The following is a 19,543-nucleotide window of genomic DNA, read 5'->3' on the forward strand; positions in this document are numbered from 1 at the left end:
ACCAGTTCATCTCAGGACACGTGAGGACGAGCCAGCAGCCCTGCTGTGTGCGGTCACGGGCTCTCACGGGGAAGCTCTTTGGTTAGGGTGACGTCTCCAGGCAGGGAACAGCGAAGGGGAGGGTGTGGGGGAGGCTGTGCTCCGAGATGGGCCCCTCGGTGCCCCAAAGTGCAGCGCCGGTCTCTCCGCCCCCTTGCTGGCTGCCGGGGGAGCAGGGGCTCCCGGGTCCAGCTCTGCTAGCCAAGGCACAACCCACCCTGTCCCCAGGTCCTGGAGCCTGTCTGTGGGGGAGCAGACAGTGCCCCAGGAGGTGGGCAGGGGCTGGCCAGGGGCGGGAGCACTGTGTCACTCTTTCATGGGCAGTTCCCTTGGCCTGGTACGTTGGGGACCATCCGCTCAGGCTGTCAGGACAAGCAGGCGAAAGGAGCTGCTCCTGGGAAGTGAGAGACAGTTGGTCGGGGGCCGGGCAGCTTTGTGGGTAGCTCTGGTCGCTGGCTTTGTACCTGTCCCCAGCTCTCAATGGCTCGTCTGGCTCGGGCTAATCCCAGCCCTCGTGCTTGCCAGAGAGTTGAGGCTGAAACCAGGAGCCTCCAAAAGGAATGTAAATTGAGGCACCTGACTGAGGCTTTGTCTGCACTACACAGCTTTCAGCGACATGGCCGCGTCGACACAGCTGTGTGGCTGAAAGTCGGGCAGTGTAGCCTCTTTTGTCGGCACTTCTACCCCCAACGAGCGGCGTTTGTGTTGCGGACAGGAGAGCGCTCCTGCCCACAGCGCGCTGTTTACACACACTTGCTGCAGCAAAACGTTTGTCTTGGGGGGCGGGGTGGAAGGGCGGCTTAGCCCCTCTGGATGACAAAAGTTTTGTCACTCAATTGCCCGTCTAGACATAGCCTAAGAAACTAACTTTCCGGAGGCGCTAAGCCCCCGCAGCTCCTCCTGCCTTGCAAGGGAGGCAGGGCTCAGCGGCATGGACGAGCAGCCCGCACCCGCAGGTGCCAAAGGGTGGACGGATGGGTGGGCAGGTGCCCAATGTTAGGCACCATATTTGCAGAGTCTGACCCCAGGCTCTTGCACCATTCCCGGCCCTGCGGCTGGCTAGCCCCTGCATCCTGCCCGGGTCCCAGCCACAGGGTGCTCGGCGGCACTGCCCCAGACGGGTGTCTGTCCGGGCAGAAGGATGCTGAGAAAATGGACAGCTCCTTCCAGATGCAAATTGCTAGTCAAGCCACTCATCAGAACAATGGGTCCGGCTAATCCTTTCACAATGGGACTAATTGCTAATCAGACCAATTTCACACTGGCTGTTTCCCTTGACAATGAGGCTCCTTGGAGATCAGCTCAGGGGGATGGGGGCTGTTTTCCTGGCATGCACGTCTCCCTGTGCTGGGCCTGCTGGCATGGGAGGCGGGGGGAGGCACCGTTGGGATTAGCGCCTTTCCGCTCTCTGGAGTGTCTCCCCAGCCCCCTGGGGATGCAGGGCTGATGGAGCGGGCGTGGGGCAAGGCATATGGGATGGCAGCTGGGGATTCTGCTGTGCTGGGAAACCCGCCGGCAGGCTTCGCAGGGGCCTGCCTACCTGCATACCCCTCCAACCTCCAGCTCCTAGGGCAGCTGCCTCTCCCGCCTACCTCTCTGCTCTCTACACTGCTGGCTGCCAGGGACCCTCCTCGCCAGCCCCAGAGCCTCTCCTCATGAGTTGGCTGCCCAGAGCCAACACGTCTGCTGCTGCAAGTGATAATACCCCTGCCCGCTGCTGCCTGTGTCAGCTAACACAGCCTAGCCTGGCAGTTCTCCCAAGGGCTATTTCACCTGCCTCTGGCAGACAGCCACCTCTGAGGTGGAGCACAGCACCTGTATAACAGAGCACAGCAGTGCCATTCAGCAGTTTAGGACAGGAAGTGGCACCATGCTGTCAGTAATGACCCCAAGTGCAGGAGCTCCCTGAACATTTCACTTGGCCAGCGCCCCTAGCCCCATGCTGGGGTTTTCCTGGGTGCTGATGTGGGGAGCAGCGCCCCCTGCTGGGTCACCAGCTGCAGCTTGCTCCGCCCTGTCCGTTTCCGGACGGGTGCAGAGCCACCTCCTGGCTGAGCTGCGGCCCCTGTCAAGGCTGAGGCTGCCCTTTGAGCTGCGGGCATTGCCATCTTGCTGTGGTTCTGGCTGCGAGCCGGGGAGCTGGCTGCACAGGCCCCCCGGGGCTCTCCCAGCCAACTCGGAGCTGTGCTGGGGGAATCCCATGCCAGCGACTCCCCAGGCAGGCCGTGCTACACACCACGTTTCCCTCCCATGGCCTGTGGCCGTGCAGCGCCTTGCCTGGTGTCACGGAGTGTGGGGGAGTCCAGGCCCTGCACCCCTCTTCCTGGGATTCACTGAGACTCTCAGCCAGCCAGTAAAACAGAAGGTTTATTGGACAACAGGAACACAGTCCAAAACAGAGCTTGTGGGTACACCCAGGACCCCTCAGTGAAGTCCTTCTGGGGGAGCAGGGAGCTTAGACCCCAGCCCTGGGGTTCCCTGTGTTCCTCCACCCAGCCCCAAACTGACACTAAACCCACCGAGCAGGTTCCCTGCTGCAGCCTCCATCCACATTCCTGGGCAGAGGTGTCACCTCCCCCTCCCCCTCCTGGCTCAGGTGACAGGCTCTCAGGTCTCCCGTCCCCAGGGCACATTCCCAGGTCAACACTCCCCCCTCCCTGCTGCGTCACATCGTCACATCTCTCCCCCCTTCGAGACTGAACTGAGCGGGGTCACTGTGACCAGTGACCTGGGGAAGTTCGGGGCCCCCTCTCCGGGACAGCGCATCCGCTATCAGGTTGGAACTTCCCTTCACGTGGACCACGTCCATGTCGTAATCCTGCAGGAGCAGGCTCCACCTCAGGAGCTTGGCGTTGGCTCCTTTCATCTGGTGCAGCCAGGTCAGGGGAGAGTGGTCGGTGTAGACGGTGAAGTGTCGCCCGAAGAGATAGGGCTCTAGTTTCTTGAGGGCCCACACCATGGCCAGGCACTCCTTCTCGATGGCCGCGTAGTGTTGCTCCCGGGGTAGCAACTTCTTGCTCAGGTACACGATGGGGTGTCTCTCCCCCTTTTCATCCTCCTGCATTAGCACCGCCCCCAGTCCCGTGTCGGAGGCGTCGGTGAACACCACAAAGGGCTTGTCAAAGTCTGGGTTTGCTAGAACTGGGCCACTGACCAGAGCCTCCTTCAGCGCCCGGAAAGCCTCCTGGCACTGCTCGGTCCAGACCACCTTGTCTGGCTTCCCCTTCTTGCATAGCTCAGTGATGGGGGTGGCTATGGCGCTAAAGTGGGGCACAAATCTTCGGTAGTATCCTGCCATCCCAATAAAGGCTTGGACCTGCTTTTTGGTGTGGGGAGCGGGCCAGTCTCTGATCACCTCCACCTTGGCCGGTTCCGGCTTTAGGCGGCCGCTCCCCACCCGATGGCCCAGGTAAGATACTTCAGCCATCCCCACCTTGCACTTCTCCGCTTTGACAGTCAGCCCAGCCCCCTGGAGTCGGTCCAGCACTTGTCTAACCTGGGACACGTGGTCCTCCCAGGTCTGGCTAAAGACACAGATGTCGTCAATATACGCCACGGCAAAACTCTCCATCCCCCTCAGGAGCTGGTCCACCAGGCGCTGGAAGGTGGCCGGCGCTCCCTTGAGGCCGAAAGGCAGGGTCAGAAACTCATAGAGCCCCAGAGGGGTGATAAAGGCCGATTTCAGCCGGGCATCTGCATCCAGCGGCACTTGCCAGTAGCCCTTTGTAAGGTCCATGGTGGTAAGGTACCGAGCTCCTCCCAGCTTGTCTAGGAGCTCGTCCGGCCTGGGCATGGGGTAGGCATCCGATACAGTGATGGCATTGAGCTTCCGATAGTCCACACAGAACCGGACTGACCCATCCTTTTTGGGGACCAGCACCACCGGCGAGGCCCAAGGGCTGGCCGATGGCTGGATCACCCCCAAAGCCAGCATGTCCCGGACCTCTCTTTCCAGGTCCTGAGCAGTTTTCCCTGTGACTCGGAAGGGGGAGCATCTTATCGGCGGGTGCGACCCTGTCTGCACCCGGTGGACAGTCAGATTAGTGCGTCCAGGCTGGTTGGAAAACAGCTGTCGGTACGGATGCAGCACCCCCCTGACCTCAGCTTGCTGGGCAGGGGTGAGCTGATCCGAGAGGGGGATTGTTTCCAGGGGGGAACCAGCTCTGGTCCCAGGGAATAGATCTACTAAAGGGTCATCTCCCTGCTCCTCCCACTGACCACACACAGCTAACACCACATTCCCCCTGGCATAATATGGCTTCATCATATTCACATGGTACACCCGGCGGTGGTGGGCCCGGTTCGACAGCTCCACCACATAGTTTACCTCATTGAGCTGCTTGACGACCTTGAACGGGCCCTCCCAGGCGGCCTGTAGTTTGTTCTTTCTCACGGGGATGAGAACCATCACCTGATCCCCGGTGGCGTAGGCACGGGCCCGCGCCGTGCGGTCATACCAGACCTTCTGCTTCCTCTGGGCTCTGGCCAGATTCTCCCTGGCCAGGCCCATGAGTTCAGCCAGTCTCTCTCGGAAGGTCAGGACATACTCCACCACTGACTCTCCATCGGGAGTGGCCTTCCCCTCCCACTCGTCTCTCATCAGGTCCAGGGGGCCCCTCACCCTCCTTCCATATAACAGTTCGAAAGGCGAAAATCCGGTAGACTCCTGGGGCACCTCCCTGTACGCGAACAGCAGGTGAGGTAAGTACTTGTCCCAATCCTGCGGGTGCTGGTTCATAAAGGTTTTCAGCATCATCTTTAGCGTCCCGTTAAACCTCTCCACCAGCCCATTGGACTGGGGGTGATACGCTGAGGCCCAGTCATGCCGGACCCCACATTTCTCCCACAAGCACCGGAGCAGGGCCGACATGAAGTTGGAGCCTTGGTCTGTCAAGACTTCCCTGGGGAACCCCACTCGGCTGAAAATGGTCAGGAGCGCATCTGCCACGGTGTCTGCTTCAATGGAAGCTAAGGGCACTGCCTCGGGGTAGCGGGTGGCGAAATCTACCACCACCAGAATGTATTTCTTCCCCGACCGGGTCGTCTTGCTGAGAGGCCCCACGATGTCCATGGCCACCTTCTGGAAAGGCTCCTCTATGATGGGCAAAGGTCTCAACGCCGCTTTCCCCTTGTCCCGGGCCTTCCCCACCCTCTGACAGGGGTCACAGGATCGGCAATACTGCCGGACGGTGGTAAAGACCCCGGGCCAGTAAAAGTTCTGTAGCAACCTCTGCCGGGTGCGCCGGATTCCCTGGTGCCCTGCGAGGGGGATGTCATGGGCCAGGGACAGGAGCTTGCGGCGGTACTTCTGGGGGACCACCAGCTGCCTCCTGATCCCACAGGACTCCCCTTCCCCTGGGGGAGCCCATTCTCGGTACAGGAACCCCTTCTCCCACAGGAACCTCTCCTGGCAGCCTCTCCTCATGGTCCGTCCCTCACTGAGGTCGGCCAGGTCCCTGAGCTTCTGCAAGGAGGGATCTTTCCTCAACTCGGCCTGGAACTCAGCGGCTGGGGAAGGGATGGGGCCCGGTTCCCCCTCCGTGGCCAGGTCTGAGGCCGCAGCCTCTCTGAGCCGTGCCCCTCGGCGCTCCCTCCCCACCCGAGTAGGGTCTCGCGCCTCCAGTGTGGTACCCTCCCCAGGGTCAGGTCGCAGTGCCCCTCGCCGGCTCTGGCTACGGGTCACAACCAGGGCGGTCTGGGGGTCGCTTGGCCAGTCCTCTAGGTCTCCCCCCATCAAAACTTCAGTGGGCAAATGGTGGTGTACCCCCACATCCTTGGGGCCCTCCTGGGTCCCCCATTTCAGGTGTACCCTTGCCACGGGCACCTTAAATGGGGTCCCGCCCACCCCCGTCAGGGTCAGGTAGGTGTTGGGCACCACCCGATCTGGGGCCACCACCTCGGGCCGGGCCAGCGTCACCTCCGCGCCCGTATCCCAGTATCCATTGACCTTCCTCCCATCCACCTCCAGGGGAACAAGGCACTCTCTCCGGAGGGACAGCCCCGCACCCACCCTGTAAACCGAGCACCCTGAGTCCAGAGCCTCCAGCCCTCTGGCGGGGCTGGCTGGGGGTACTCTTCCCTCCTGAGCAGGTGGCAAACTGGTAGCCCCCCTTTCCTGGGTCGCCTGCCCCTCGTCCAGCTGAGTCCCTACCCAGTTAACCCTGGGTAGGTTGGGTCTGCTCAGTTTGTCCCTGAGCCCGGGGCACTGGGCCCGTACGTGGCCTCTCTGGCCACAGTGATAGCAGCTCAGGTCACGTTGGTCCCCTCGAACGGGTCGGAGGGGCCCGACACCAGGCGTTCCCCTTTGGAGGGGGTTCTCCCTATTTCCCCGCTGGGAGGCCCCATGGTGACTCTCTCTCTGCATCGGGGGGGGCCTGTTCTTTTGGGACTCCTCCCGGCTACCCCCTGACCGACTGTTCACAAACTCGTCGGCCAGCTGCCCTGCATGCTGGGGGTTCGCGAGCTTTTTGTCCACCAGCCACAGCCTCAGGTCGGAAGGGCACTGTTCATACAGGTGCTCCAGTACAAACAGGTCAAGCAGGTCCTCTTTAGTTTGGGCCCCCGCTGTCCACTTGCGGGCATATCCCTGCATCCTGTTGACCAGTTGTAGGTAGGTGACCTCAGGCGTTTTACGCTGACTCCGGAACCTTCTCCGGTACATCTCGGGGGTCAGCCCAAACTCACGGAGCAGAGCCTGTTTGAACAGTTCATAGTCCCCTGCCTCTGCCCCTGTCATCCGGCTGTAGACCTCCACGGCTTTGGGGTCCAGTAAGGGGGTGAGGAACTGGAGCCTGTCTGCAGGGTCAACCCTGTGCAGCTCGCAGGCATTCTCAAAGGCCGTCAGGAAGCTATCTATGTCCTCCCCCTCCTTCCGCTGGGCCAGGAAGCACTTATCAAAGCTCCTTGCAGTCTTGGGTCCCCCCTCACTCACCGCAGCCAGGGCCCCACTGCTCCTCAGCCTGGCCAGCTCCAGTTCATGCTGTCTTTGTTTCTCCTTCTCCTGCTGCTCATGTTGACGTTCCCTCTCCTTCTCCTGACGCTCCCTCTCCTTCTCCTGACGTTCCCTCTCCTTCTCCTGACGCTCCCTCTCCTTCTCCTGACGCTCCCTCTCCTTCTCCTCCTGCTCATGTTGACGTTGTTTCTCCTTCTCCTCCTGCTCATGTTGACGTTGTTTCTCCTCATGTTGACGTTGTTTTTCATGATCCTCCAGCTCCCTCATTTTCCTCTCCCTCTCCCATTCCAGCCGCATCCGCTCCAGGGATGGGGAGCTCCGCTGGGAGGATCCCCTGCTGGCTGCTGGGGTCAGGGGGCCCTCGGTATTCGCTGGGCTTCCCACAACCCCTCCCCCAGGCATAGGTAGGAAGGGTCTCGGGGTGTCCTGGGCAGCAGTCTGACCCCTCCCAGCCTGGTCAGGCCCCAGGGCCCACGCTGCGTCCGCCGGGCGGCTTCCCTCAGGGACAGGGATCGGGTCATCCAAGCGATCCCTCTCCTCCAGCTGGGCAATCAGCTGTTCCTTGGTGGACCTCCCGACGCGCAGCCCCCTCTGCCTGCACAGCTCCACCAGGTCGCTCTTAAGGCGTTTAGCGTACATCTCCCGGCTGGCCACTCGCAGGCCGGGCAGCTGTCCACGGTTTCCAGGAAAAGCCCCTAGTGTGCCAGTCCTTCTTGAGGTCACCACCTCTTTGCCAGGGTCGAGTTGCAGACTCCTCCGCCCCTGGGACCGCTCGCTGCAATCCCCCGGGGGACCCTGTTACTGCAAAAGTCCTTCTCTCTGGTGACACACTCCCAGGGGTTAACCGCCCCCTGAAACCGTCTCTCTCTCTGAATCTTCAGCACGCCTGGTCCCCGTCAATCCCCCTTCGTTTTACTGTTCCCCAGTCACTTACTGCAGGAAGCGCCGTTCACGGGGTGCAGTAGATCCCACCGCTGCCACCAGTTGTCACGGAGTGTGGGGGAGTCCAGGCCCTGCACCCCTCTTCCTGGGATTCACTGAGACTCTCAGCCAGCCAGTAAAACAGAAGGTTTATTGGACAACAGGAACACAGTCCAAAACAGAGCTTGTGGGTACACCCAGGACCCCTCAGTGAAGTCCTTCTGGGGGAGCAGGGAGCTTAGACCCCAGCCCTGGGGTTCCCTGTGTTCCTCCACCCAGCCCCAAACTGACACTAAACCCACCGAGCAGGTTCCCTGCTGCAGCCTCCATCCACATTCCTGGGCAGAGGTGTCACCTCCCCCTCCCCCTCCTGGCTCAGGTGACAGGCTCTCAGGTCTCCCGTCCCCAGGGCACATTCCCAGGTCAACACTCCCCCCTCCCTGCTGCGTCACATCGTCACACCTGGTAAGAGCTTTGTGTGTCTGGCCGTCAGGGCAACCAAGTGACGCCTTGGAGGTGCTCACCGTGTGGGGGAGATGCCTGCACTTCTGGGGTTGCCCAGGCCCCCCCAGGAACCCTCAGGTCCTGCCAAAGGCCCAGGGCCCATTCATAGCCTAGCTGGCTAGGAGAGATTTCTGCCTCAGCAAGAGAGCCGGGCGCCGGGCCAGAGGCAGCGTCTGATGGGAGGGGGGCTGGTGTCCAACGAGCTCAGGCTGACTGGAGATCTGTGAGGGGCTGCATCAGTGAGAGGGAGCGGGTGTGAAGGGGCAGGAGAGGGGGCAGTGGCCTGGGGCAGGTGGCAGTGACAGGGGAGAGGCTGCGGGAGAAAGCCGAGGGTGTTGTTGCTGTGTCTCCTCGTGTGGCTTTGGTTTGTGTTTGTGACTCATGACGCACCCGCTGATTGAAGCTGTGAGAGGCAGTGTGGACTAGTGGTGAGCGCACAGGCCTGGGAGCCAGGAGCTTCTTGGTCCTGATGTGCCATGTGGCCTTGGGCGAGCCCTTCCCTGTGGCCAGACGTTGGATACCTGCAGTCGGATGGTTAAGTGGCTGGGGTCGCTGCAGGTGCAACGTGCTTGGTCAGTGCCGTGTGTCTTTAGCACTCAGCCCAGTTTGCCCGCAGGAGCAGTGCCGGCCGCAGCAGCCACTGGCCCAGCCTGTTCCCACCCCCCCCCCACACACACACACACGCTGGCTCCCCCAAACAGCCTGCCCTCGCTCCCTGCTTTGTGGGCTGGCCGGAGCTGTTTGCCCATGGCAGGGGTGCATCTGTGTCCCGGTGCATTGCTAAGGGCCGGGCACCTCTTGCTGAGGACGCTGCTGTGGGCAAGAAGCAACCAGGCTTCTTCCAGTCCATTAATTAAGCTCTGTGTCCCTGTCCCCGCCCCCGCGTCCTCTCCCTGCAGAGCCCAGCTGCCCTGCCACCAGTGCCCACCCAGACCAGCAAGCAAAGTGCCTCAGGGCTCTAACGAAGCAGAGTCCTGGACGTGGTCGGCACTGAGTCCCCGGCTCGGCTCAGCTACAATTAATTGCTGTTTCCTTTTTGCTCTGAAAGAACCTTCTCTGAGGAAGGAGGCAGCAGCCTCCCTGCACTGATTGGCACCGAGCTGCTCCCCTTCCTGCCCCCCGGGCTGGTCCCTCGGTCTCAGGCAGGGGAGGGGGCAGCCCTCTGCCGGGCCTGCTGCCAAGTGCGGATGGGTTTGGGTGCCAAGTTCGGGGAGGGGAGAGATTTCCAATTGTTGGAATTGCCTAAAAAAGGAGAAAGGCAGCGGCTGGAAGGGGAAAGCCGAAGCCAGGGGCTCGGGAAGGTATTTGATGCACAGACCCCGGTGTTAGTACTGCAGGGGAGCCCACAGTTGCATCTGGCCTCGGCATTACCTAGCCCGGCCAGCAGCGACTCCCTGTCCCAGTGGAGGAGGTGACTTTTCACACCCCCAATCCACACCCAGGGGCACCAGCATCTCCTGCATTACTGCTTTGCAGAGATGAGGGAGATGTGGTCGCTGGGGCTGCATTGGTGCCATTCACAGGCCGCAGGCTCTGCCCTCCCCCCCCCCGGCACCCTGCCAGGTGCTGGCAAGGTGATCAGGTGTCTGCAGCTCCCCATAAATTGTGCCACACCTGCCCCGGTCACTTCCTGGCACAAAGGAGGTGGCAGCTCAGGCAGGATCTGTCTTCCTGCGTGTAGGGGGCAGAGCCCCATCCTGCCAGGTGCTGAGCGCTCCCCACTCCCGCTGAACTCGGGGGGAGCCAGTGCAGGGCCAGCTGCCCACACGGACGGTGCCCGCTATGGTGCCTCCTGTGCCCTGCCCCAGACCATCCCCAGGCCTGGCTCCCAACGGAGAAGCACCTGAGAGGCTTCGGGGCACTTGGGATCCCTAGTGGGGGACGCTAGCGCCCGCCGTGGGACCCTGCCCTCTGCCAAAGCAGTGAGTGCCCAGAGGCTACTGGCGTGCCTCTCTCCCCGGCGCCGGGGGTGCCATCACTCGTGGCTGGCAGCGGGGGCAGCGGGGCCCGCCCTGCCGAATACACCGAAAGAGGGACCCCGCCACAGCGGGGGGCCAAATGGGGCAGTGCAAGGAGCCAGCCTGGCAGTGCTGCAGTGGGGGGTGGCATCAGGGCCTCCAGCTCACTGCATTGCCAGCTTGTTGCCCTGCCCCGGGTGTAACTGCCGCTCACTGGCTGGCCTAAGTGGCCTTGGAGGATCCAGCCAGCCAGGGGTGCCAGGGGTGAGGCCAGGGAGAGGGAGCAGCCTCAGCAGAGGCCTGGGAACAGCTTTGGCATCAGCCCCGAGAAGCGTCTGCTGGGGCACGGGCCGGGGGCTGGGTGGCTGTGTGGGTCTGGCCTGGCGAGGGCAGGGCAAGCTGGGGCTGGGACCGCACTGTGCGAGCCAGTGGGAATGAGCGTCCTCTCCAGCATGGCGATGCCGTTCCCTGGAGCTGCCACTGCCTGTCTGGTCTCCCGCGGAGCAGGGCGAGCTGGGCATCCCGCTGTCAGAACAATGGGCAGCCCGCCCAAATCCCTCCCCTCTCCCCAGCACCCCTCAGCCCGGAGGAGCGCCAGGCACTGCGATGTCCCTGGCCCTGCAGCCGCAGGCTCCTCTGCCCTCGCCTTGCCAGGCTGATGCCGGCCAGCCATGAAGGGAGGTGGTGTGGGACGCTGGCCGGAGCTAGCCAGGTGCACAAGTGCATGAGGGCTCATCCTTGCAGCCTGATGCCGGTCAGGGCCTGCCTCCAGCGACCTGGGCACAGAGCCATTCTCAGTGGAGTGGCATCCACACCACCGACATTGCCAGGCACCTCGCTGGCAGCATCAGCAGGGAGGCTGAGGGCTGAGCGAGCTCTGGAGACCGGACTCCCCTCTCACCCTGGAGACTGTAGTGCATTGGTGTGGCCATGTGCAGAGCTTGCCCTGGCATCCCCCTGCCTGAGGGGGTGCCGTATCCTACCCCTGTTTAGGCTCTAGCAGTTCTGGGGATGAGACCCATAACTCAGGGTTAGACAACGAAGCCCCCACCCCTTGGCAGCTCCTGGCTGAAGCTCCAGGCCATCAATCCCTGGGCACCAGTGCCTGATTAGAGGGTGGCACGTGGTCTGTAGACCAGGAGCCTTGCCCGCCCCAGTCACTTTGTGCTGTTGCGAGCAGCAGCGGGGCTGCACTGGTTACAGCGCGGGGAGCCCGGGCAGACGGCCACTGGCGTTGCAGTCAGGGCATGGGTTAGCCTATCTCTGCCAGCTCTTGCAGGCGTCTGCCCAGCAGGACGCCCCACACTGCTGCCGGCGGCAGGGCTGGCTCAGGGTGGCATCAGCGGGAGAAGTTTGCACCATGTCCCTCGTGGGGCCCAGGGTGCAGAGCACAGTGCTGCCCCCCAGGCGCGCCCTGCATCTCTGGGAATCAGGGGCTGCCGCAGCCTGAGGAGCCACTGCACCCCGGCCCAGACACCCGGGCGACCGAGCGCCAGCGCCCGGGAGCATCTCTGCGACGTCGGCCAGGATGGGCCAGGCTCTTAGCGGCAGCACAGAGACGTCGCCTGGTGGGACAGGGATTCCCTGCAGAGCTGGCCTGCGCGAGGGCAGGAGGGCATGGCTGGCCCCAGGCATTGTGCCAGCAGGCAGACGGGAGGCTGGAGTGAGGGCAGAAGGCAGAGAGAGAGGACTGGGGGGCAGGAGGCAGTGGGCCGCGGAGCTGGAGGGGAGGGCAATGGGGGAGAGGAAGGGGGTAAGGAGGGATGCAGAGCGACTAGCCCCCTAGGTGCTCTGGGCTGGGTGGGGCGTGTCTCCCGGGACTGGCTAGTGCCAGTCCTGCTGCCCGTGTGTGGCTGTGTGGCTCCTGGGGACAGCCAGCAGGCTGCAGGGGAATGGAGGGCCAAGGCGCTCCTCACCCATGTGCCCCACAGAAGCCCCTAGCAGTGGCAGGTGTTTCCCACCTGGGTGCCCTGGCCTGAGTCCGTCTGGGCTGTGGGGCAGCCTGGCCAGGTGGCACTGGGGCTGTTCCCTGCTGAGGGCAGGTTGGGAAGGGGTTAACGGCCAGCCCGTACCTGCAGTTGCATTTTAAAGATGTGAAATTAAAGCCCATAATTTATTCTCCCCACACACGAAGGAGCAATTAGTTCTAAACACGGCTTAATCAGTCAGCGCGAGATTGATTTCTGTAGACTTGGATTTGGTGGCTGCTGGCGAGGAGCCAGGCTGGGAGCAATCTCCAGATAAATGAAGTGCGGAGAAGGAAGCCATTACATAATCTGATGGATGGGCCTGGAGCTCGCGCGGCTTCTCATTAGTATGCCACTCGAGGCTGGCAGCCGCACCAAACTTCTCCCAGGCACCTCGGCAACTTCCTCCCCCCCCCCCCCCCCCGCCCCTTCCCCAGCTGGGCTGGCCTGGGGCTAACCACTTTCCCACAGGGCCGGGACAGACACCCGGACCCAGGAGCCTGTTCAGCCACAGGCAGCCCTTCTGCAAACTCCGTGATGTTCCCATCTCTGGCTTCCAGCTGGCGCAGCATCCCCTTGCCTAGGCCTGAGAGCTGGTCTCTTCCACCCTCAGCTCTCTGCATTGTGCTGGACACTGGGCCTGCTTCAGAGGAACCACCTTTATCCCCATTCACAGACAGGTAAACCGAGGCACGGCCAGGGCACATGACTTCCTCCAAAGTCACGCAGTGAGTTGGCAGCACAGCAGCACGTAGAACCCAGGAGTCCTGTCCTGGTCCCTCCCCTTCACCCCAGACCAATCTCCGAAAGGAAAAAAAACGATGAGTACTTGTGGCACCTTAGAGACTAACCAATTTAGTCTGGTGTCTGGTGGGGCCAGGTGCGAGGCAGCCTTGGGGAGCATTCATCATGCCACCTCCCCAGGGCCCGGCGTTCTGTAGCATCCCCACAAGTGACATGTGCTGTTGGCGGCTGCAGGGTGCCCACTGGGAATTCCATGGGCCAACTCTGAGGAATAATCCATGGGTCACAGAGTGACGGTCCCCAGCTCCCGCGTGCATCATGCCTGGACTTCCCTGCTGTAGCATCGAAGCGTGGGGGGGTGAGCGGAAGGGCGTGGCCCTGCCTGTTGCTCCCCCTCAGAATGGAACCCCGCTTTCGATGGTGTCGGAAACGCATCCGAGGGCGAGGACAGTGCTGGCGTGGCACAGCTGGGAGAGCCTTTGTCTCCCACCTGTCCACGTGGCTCCCGTGTTCTCTGCCCAGGGTTTGGCTGCACCCCGGGGGAGTCCAATCACACCAGCCCTGGGGGGCTGTGAACACAGAACCCAGGACGCTGCAGTGTCAGACGGGCTCCTGCTGCAAGCGGGCGCACTGAGGTGGTGCCGAAGCACCTGGCACCAGGATTCAAAGGTGCTGCTGAGGAAAAATCAGAGTCGGATACTACCACGCCCATGCCTGTGTTTTGTTGCTGTCCTTAGGAGGCTGCAGGGGAAGGAGCCACTCAGGGGGAGCCAGGCCAGCAGCGTCTCACCCTCAATTGCCAAACTCTGCATTTGTTGGCAGGAGAGATGGGTCCGAGACACGGGCCCCAGAACTCACATGCTCTGGGCTTCGGGCAGGTCAGGACCACACCTCATATTGAAGGGGAGGATTTGGGGGCAGGAGGGGATCCCTGCTGGGGATGGGATCCCCGTAAGGGTTTGCAAGCAGCCCTCGTGCCAGGTGCGTGATGCTGGGGGATGTGCGCCCTGCCCAGGGGCAGACCCCGATCCGCATGCAGCATGCGGTTCCTGGTGTGAGTGGAGCCCAGCCGGCTAGCTGCCGGCCAACGCTTCGCACCAACTTGCTTTGAACAGCTGCCATTCGTGCCGAGGAGCTGGTCCCCGGGGGACGTGCTGTTGGGTCTGCTCTGGTGCATTCAAGATGGCTGGGCTGACCTTTCCTGCATGTGGGGGTGGCTCCCGATTTGCTGATACAGATGATGGGCTGAGGGAATTGGAGGGAGCTGGTCCTGAGTCCCCTGGGCTGTAGCGTCCCCACTGCCCTGGCCTAGGGCTGGGCCAGGGGGGACCCACCCACCCTTAATGGGCCATGCATATGTAACCCACACACCTCCTGGGTGTGGTGCTCTGTCCCATCTAGTGGCACCGAGACCACTTGGAGAGCGAGCGATTGATGGGTCCGCTCTACAGCCTTAGCTTGTAGCCAGTTGGCTTTTAGCTCATGCAGTAGAAGCTGATGCGTTTATCTCCAGAGGTCCCAGGTTCAATCCCGCCCGCCGACGCCTAGGGTCTGTCGGCATTACACATAGATTGAGTGCAGCTAGGCTCCTAGCTGCAAGGTCCATGAGCCTGCAGGTCTCTGCAGCCCGACTTGCCGCTGGGGGCTGAACTCCCCCCAGAGCCAAGGCCCATCCCACGCCTCACCACCTGCTGCCCCTGGGCCAGGCCCATTGCTCAGACCTGCCCCCTCTGCCAGAAACACAGAGCCGCAGGGTGCTCATCAAACCAGACCCTGCCCGCCACGGCGCACGCTTCTCCTGCAGGGAGAGAACGAGAGAACAATCCACGTGTGACAGCGGTGTAGTCAGGGCGAACGCGCTGCGGGAGGCCGTCCGACGCGCCGGTGTCCGACCTGGCTAGAATAGTGCCGTGAGTGCTGGGAGCCTGGCTAGAGGCTCACCTTTGCCCCGGGCTGTGGGGGACGGCCAGGCAGAGCGAGGAAGGAGGCAGCTTGCAGGAGCTTTGGAAATGTTTTCTTTCTTCCCTCCTGGTGCGGGGGAGGCGCGGCGTTCGCCAGGCAATAGCCAGGGCTGGTGAGAAGAGTTTGAAGCCAGCTCGAGCACGGGAACAGGGACTCCGTGCCCACCGGGGGGCTAGGAGAAAGGGTCTGTCTGCCAGGCCGGTGAGGGACTTGGCATGTGCCTGGCGCCATGAGGCAAGCGGGATGGGCTCGCTGGGTCCGAGGAGGACTATGGATGGGGCTGTGCTGGGAAGGGGGCCCCGAAGGAGGGCTCCAGGAGTCTGTGCTGGGGGAAGGGGGTTGAGAGTGGGACCAGGGAGCCCTTCGCACGAGGCCCTGGTCGCCAGAAGCTCAGGGCCTGGTTCTGATCCCAGTCACGATCTGACATCAGTGTCCCTCCATCGGCTCCAGCGGAGCTGCTCCTGATTTATACCAGCGTGAATGCAGAGTCGGGCCGGAGGGCTGTTCCCGGCCAGTAGCCTTTGTGCAATATGGGTTGGGCATCTCAGTGCTGCTCCTGGGGGGCAGCCCCCCCCCCGTGGCACCAACAGGTCCCCTTGCTGCAGCCACAGCAGAGGCCAAGGACTGAAGGTGCCGTGGAGCGCCAACGCCCAGTGGTCCCTTGCCCGGCCAGGCTGAGGGTACTGGCAGGCTGGGGTGAACTCTTCCAGCCCTGCCCCTGTTGTAGGGGGTGTGGTAGAGGCTCCTTTACCCTGGCTGTCAGAGCCCTTGCTGAGTGCCAAATAAATCCCCGGCTGCCCAGGCTAGTGCATGTCAGCGCACATGTGCGCCGCTCCAGCAGCGCACCAAAGGAAGACAGAGAGAAACCCCCCAGCTCTTCCCAGCCATAGATCTTAAAGCACTTGTACCAAGGAGTCAGTATCATTATCCCCATTGTACCAGTGGGGAAACCGAGGCACATAGTGGGGCAGTGACTTGCCCAAGGTCACCCGGCAGGCCAGTGGCAGAGCAGGGAATAGAGCCCGGCTCTCAGGGGTCCCAGTGCAGTGCTTTCTCCACACACACACCATAGGGAAGCCCCCCTGCTAGCCGCTAGTCCCAGGGGCAGAGGTGCTGTGGACTCTCACTGACAGAGGCTCCTTGTTTTGTCTCTGCAGAACTCGATTCGGCACAACCTGTCCCTGCACACCCGCTTCATCCGCGTGCAGAACGAGGGCACCGGCAAGAGCTCCTGGTGGATGCTGAACCCCGAGGGCGGCAAGACCGGCAAGCCGCCGCGCCGGCGCTCTGTGTCCATGGACAACAACAGCAAGTTCCTGCGCATCAAAGGGAAAGCCAGCAAGAAGAAGCAGCTGCAGGCGACTCAGGAGCGTGGGGAGGAGAGCCCGTCCTCCCAGCAGGCCAAGTGGTCTGAGAGCCCTGCCTCCCACACCAGCGATGAGTATGATGCCTGGGCCGACTTCCGGACACGGGCCAACTCCTCGGCCAGCACGCTGGGCGGGCGCCTCTCCCCAATCCTGTCCAGCCACGAGCCGGACGAGCTGGAAGAGGACGACGGCACCCCATCCTCCCCACTGATGTACCCCAGCCCCTCCAGCACCATGTCTCCCTCCCTAACCAGCAGGTGCTCCGTGGAGCTGCCCCGGCTGACCGACCTGACCGGCACCATCAGCCTGAACGAAGGGCTTGGTGAGAGCCTGCTGGACGATCTGCAGGACAGCTACAACATGAGCCCTTCCCAACCGCTGCCCTCGGGCGGCCTCAGGCAGAGGAGCTCCAGCTTCACCTTCAACTCCAAGTGCTCGACGCTTGGGGCGGCCACTAGCACGTACTGCGGGACCATCTACAGCCAGCCCGCCATGAACCTGCTGCGGCGCCTGCCCATGCAGACCATCCAGGAGAACAAGCAAGCGACCTTCTCACCCGCCGGCTCCTACCGGAACGCCTCGCTGCAGGACCTGCTCTCCTCCATCTCCTACGTGCACAAGGAGAGCATGGCTCAGGGCGAGCCGCCCATGGCTCAGGCCGGCGTCCTGGCACCGTCCCGCAGCCACAGACAGAGTGCCCTCATGTGCGGAGGCGGGGAGCTGGGCTTGTCCTCTTACCCCGCCCACTCGGCCTCCCTCATGAAGAGCAACACTTTGTACCACCCGTCACCAGCCAGCCACCACCCTGCTGTCAGCAACAGTGCCTTACCCACTCCTATCAGCCTTATGAGCTTGCCTAGTGACTCCTGCAGCATGGCAGCCATGCCCCACCACGGGCATCTCCATCCCTACGTCAATACCCAGGGGGCACACATGAGCTTGCTGGATTCCCTCCAGGGCCCTTACCAAGGGGCGATCCACCCCCCTGTTTTGGGCCAGGACAGGTTCCCAGCAGACCTTGACCTGGACATGTTCAACGGCAGCTTGGAGTGCGACGTGGAGTCCATTATCCTCAATGACTTTATGGACAGCGACGAGATGGACTTCAACTTCGACTCGGCTCTGCCCCCGCAGAATGGCCTCAACATGGCCACGCTGCCCAGTGCCCCCCAGCCCCCCAACCAGAGCTGGGTGCCTGGCTGAGACGAAGCCGGATGCTTCCCACCAAGGAGTCACATGGGGAACAGTGAAACAGACTTTTTTTTCCTTTCTCTTCTGCCTTTATTTGTTCTGACGGGCTAGAGCCATCTGTTAAACCTGAGAGCCACCCTGACCACAAGCCGCAGGGTGACAGATCCGTATGGGCGCAGGACACAGCTCCGCCAGCCAGTCCAGATGTATCACCCGCATTGATGTGTGCGCCAGACTAGCTAGCTCAGGCTCTGCTGGGGAGCCCCAGACCCACCCCAGTTCTCTCCCTAGCTCGGTAAAACAAAAGAGAAAGCACATCAGGTGTGGACATAAAGGCAGTCTGGTCAATCGCACACCCTGTCCCTCCTCTGCCCCTAGGGGGGTTCCCAGCCGAGGCAGTGCAGAGTCTGGACCCAAGGCATTTGCTTTCCAAATTGCCCCACCGGTGACTGGCCCCACCCTTTGTGCTCTTGTTTGGTTTAGTTTTCCCCAGAACGGACAGTGGGTGGCAGCCCTGGAGCAGAGGCACAATGACTGCAAAGGCCCTTGTTTTCCAGGGCAGGCTCAGAAAATTCAGCTGCAGCCATCAGGAGCGGTGGCTGGCTGAGAGGAGGCTCCCCGCAGCAGTCAGAGTTAGCGTCAGCCTGCAGCCCCTTCCACCCACTCACCCTACAGCAGAGCAGTGGATTTCCATGTACTGTTTAAGCCTGTTCTAGAACCTGATATAACCCCGGGGTAGCTGGGGAGCCAGGGAAAGCCTCTGAACTCTGGAGCTAGCAGCTGTGGCCGCCTGCTGGCAGCACCCACGCGCACGGGGCTCTCTCCAGAGTTTGATTCTGGATTCTGAGCCAGTTTGATCTCAGCCAGCTTTGGGGATGGCCACGTTTTCAATCATCAGAGCCTGAAAAAATCCCAACCCACCGACAACTGGCAGCTGTCTGTATACAACATGCCTGGTGCCATGCACTGCTGGTGTGTGCACGGGGGGGGGGGGGGGGGGCGGGCACAGGCGTGCATGCCCCTGCATGTGCAAATGCCGGCTTTGCAGGTGCGTGTTTTGCAGGCCCAGGAGCCTGTGTGAGGCTCGTGGCCACCTATCGGGAGGGGCAAGCTGCTAGCCTGGATCCCTGCTGGAGAGGTAGGCTGGCGGCGGTTAGAGGGTGGGGGGGGGAGTTATTTATTTGATTTCACGCACTCTCTTGCCATTGAATAACCACCTTGTTAGAAGAGCAAACGGGAGAGCCGTGCTGGGAGCTATGCCCTGCACTGGGGAGGCAGTCTGCAGGCAGTGCGTGCTCACGGGAGATGGCAGTTAATAATCAGGGATATGCAGAGGGTTGGGAGATGATTGCAAAACCTGGATCTGGCTTGTGATGCAGAACATCCCCAGAGTTTGAGGTGCTCAGCGCCGGGGCACTGGACCTCCCAGTGGGACTTGGGGTTCAAACACTTGTTTCCCTCTGCAGAGCTCACTGTGCCCCTGCGTTTTCAGACCATTTAACCCACTACCAGCAAACCCTTCCCTCCCCTGCCCCATGGGTCAGTACGCAGGCTCTGGGCTGGTGCGCGGGGGCTGCCAGTCTGTCAGGCAAGGGAGAGGTGCTATTCTCCCCGCACCAGGGAGCCACTGGGGCTAAATGTCAGGGTCCAGCAGCAGGGCCCTCCGGAGTCAACATGCTTTCTGAGCACTGCCCATCTGAGCTGGGCGGGCGGGGCCAGCAGCGCAGCGAGCACGAGCGGGCACAGTAGGTGCTCAGCATTTGGGGAGGATCCTTCACATTAAGTGAGACGGGTGCCAATCCCCTTGCCTCTGCGATAGTGCCCAGAAGAGCCAGGAGTGGGCCCGGTGCTCAGCGGAAGGTTGGCAGCTGCAGTGCAGGCCAGCTGGGCAGTGGGCTCTGCCGGCCCCCAGGCCAGGCAAGCATGCCCATACAGCAG

At 62.1% G+C, this 19,543-nt stretch overlaps 1 protein-coding gene across 2 annotated transcripts in view; it reads left to right on the forward strand.

The window, feature by feature from the left end:
• The window catches only part of FOXO6 (forkhead box O6), a 93,671-nt gene extending 75,118 nt beyond the window's left edge, over positions 1-18,553 (forward strand). Inside the window, exons 1-2 of one of the 2 annotated variants that reach the window (XM_074934293.1) lie at positions 13,815-13,963; positions 16,205-18,553. In XM_074934293.1, coding sequence (XP_074790394.1) covers positions 13,913-13,963; positions 16,205-17,617 — 1,464 coding nt within the window. In that variant the 5' untranslated portion in view covers positions 13,815-13,912 and the 3' untranslated portion in view covers positions 17,618-18,553. Of the gene's footprint in view, positions 1-13,814; positions 13,964-16,204 lie in introns of those variants that run through there. The other variant, XM_074934292.1, reaches the window with a different exon arrangement.
• The last annotated feature ends 990 nt before the right edge of the window (positions 18,554-19,543 follow it).

The sequence above is a fragment of the Natator depressus genome, chromosome 19 (genome assembly GCF_965152275.1).
Source record: "Natator depressus isolate rNatDep1 chromosome 19, rNatDep2.hap1, whole genome shotgun sequence".
Taxonomy (NCBI): Eukaryota; Metazoa; Chordata; order Testudines; family Cheloniidae; genus Natator; species Natator depressus.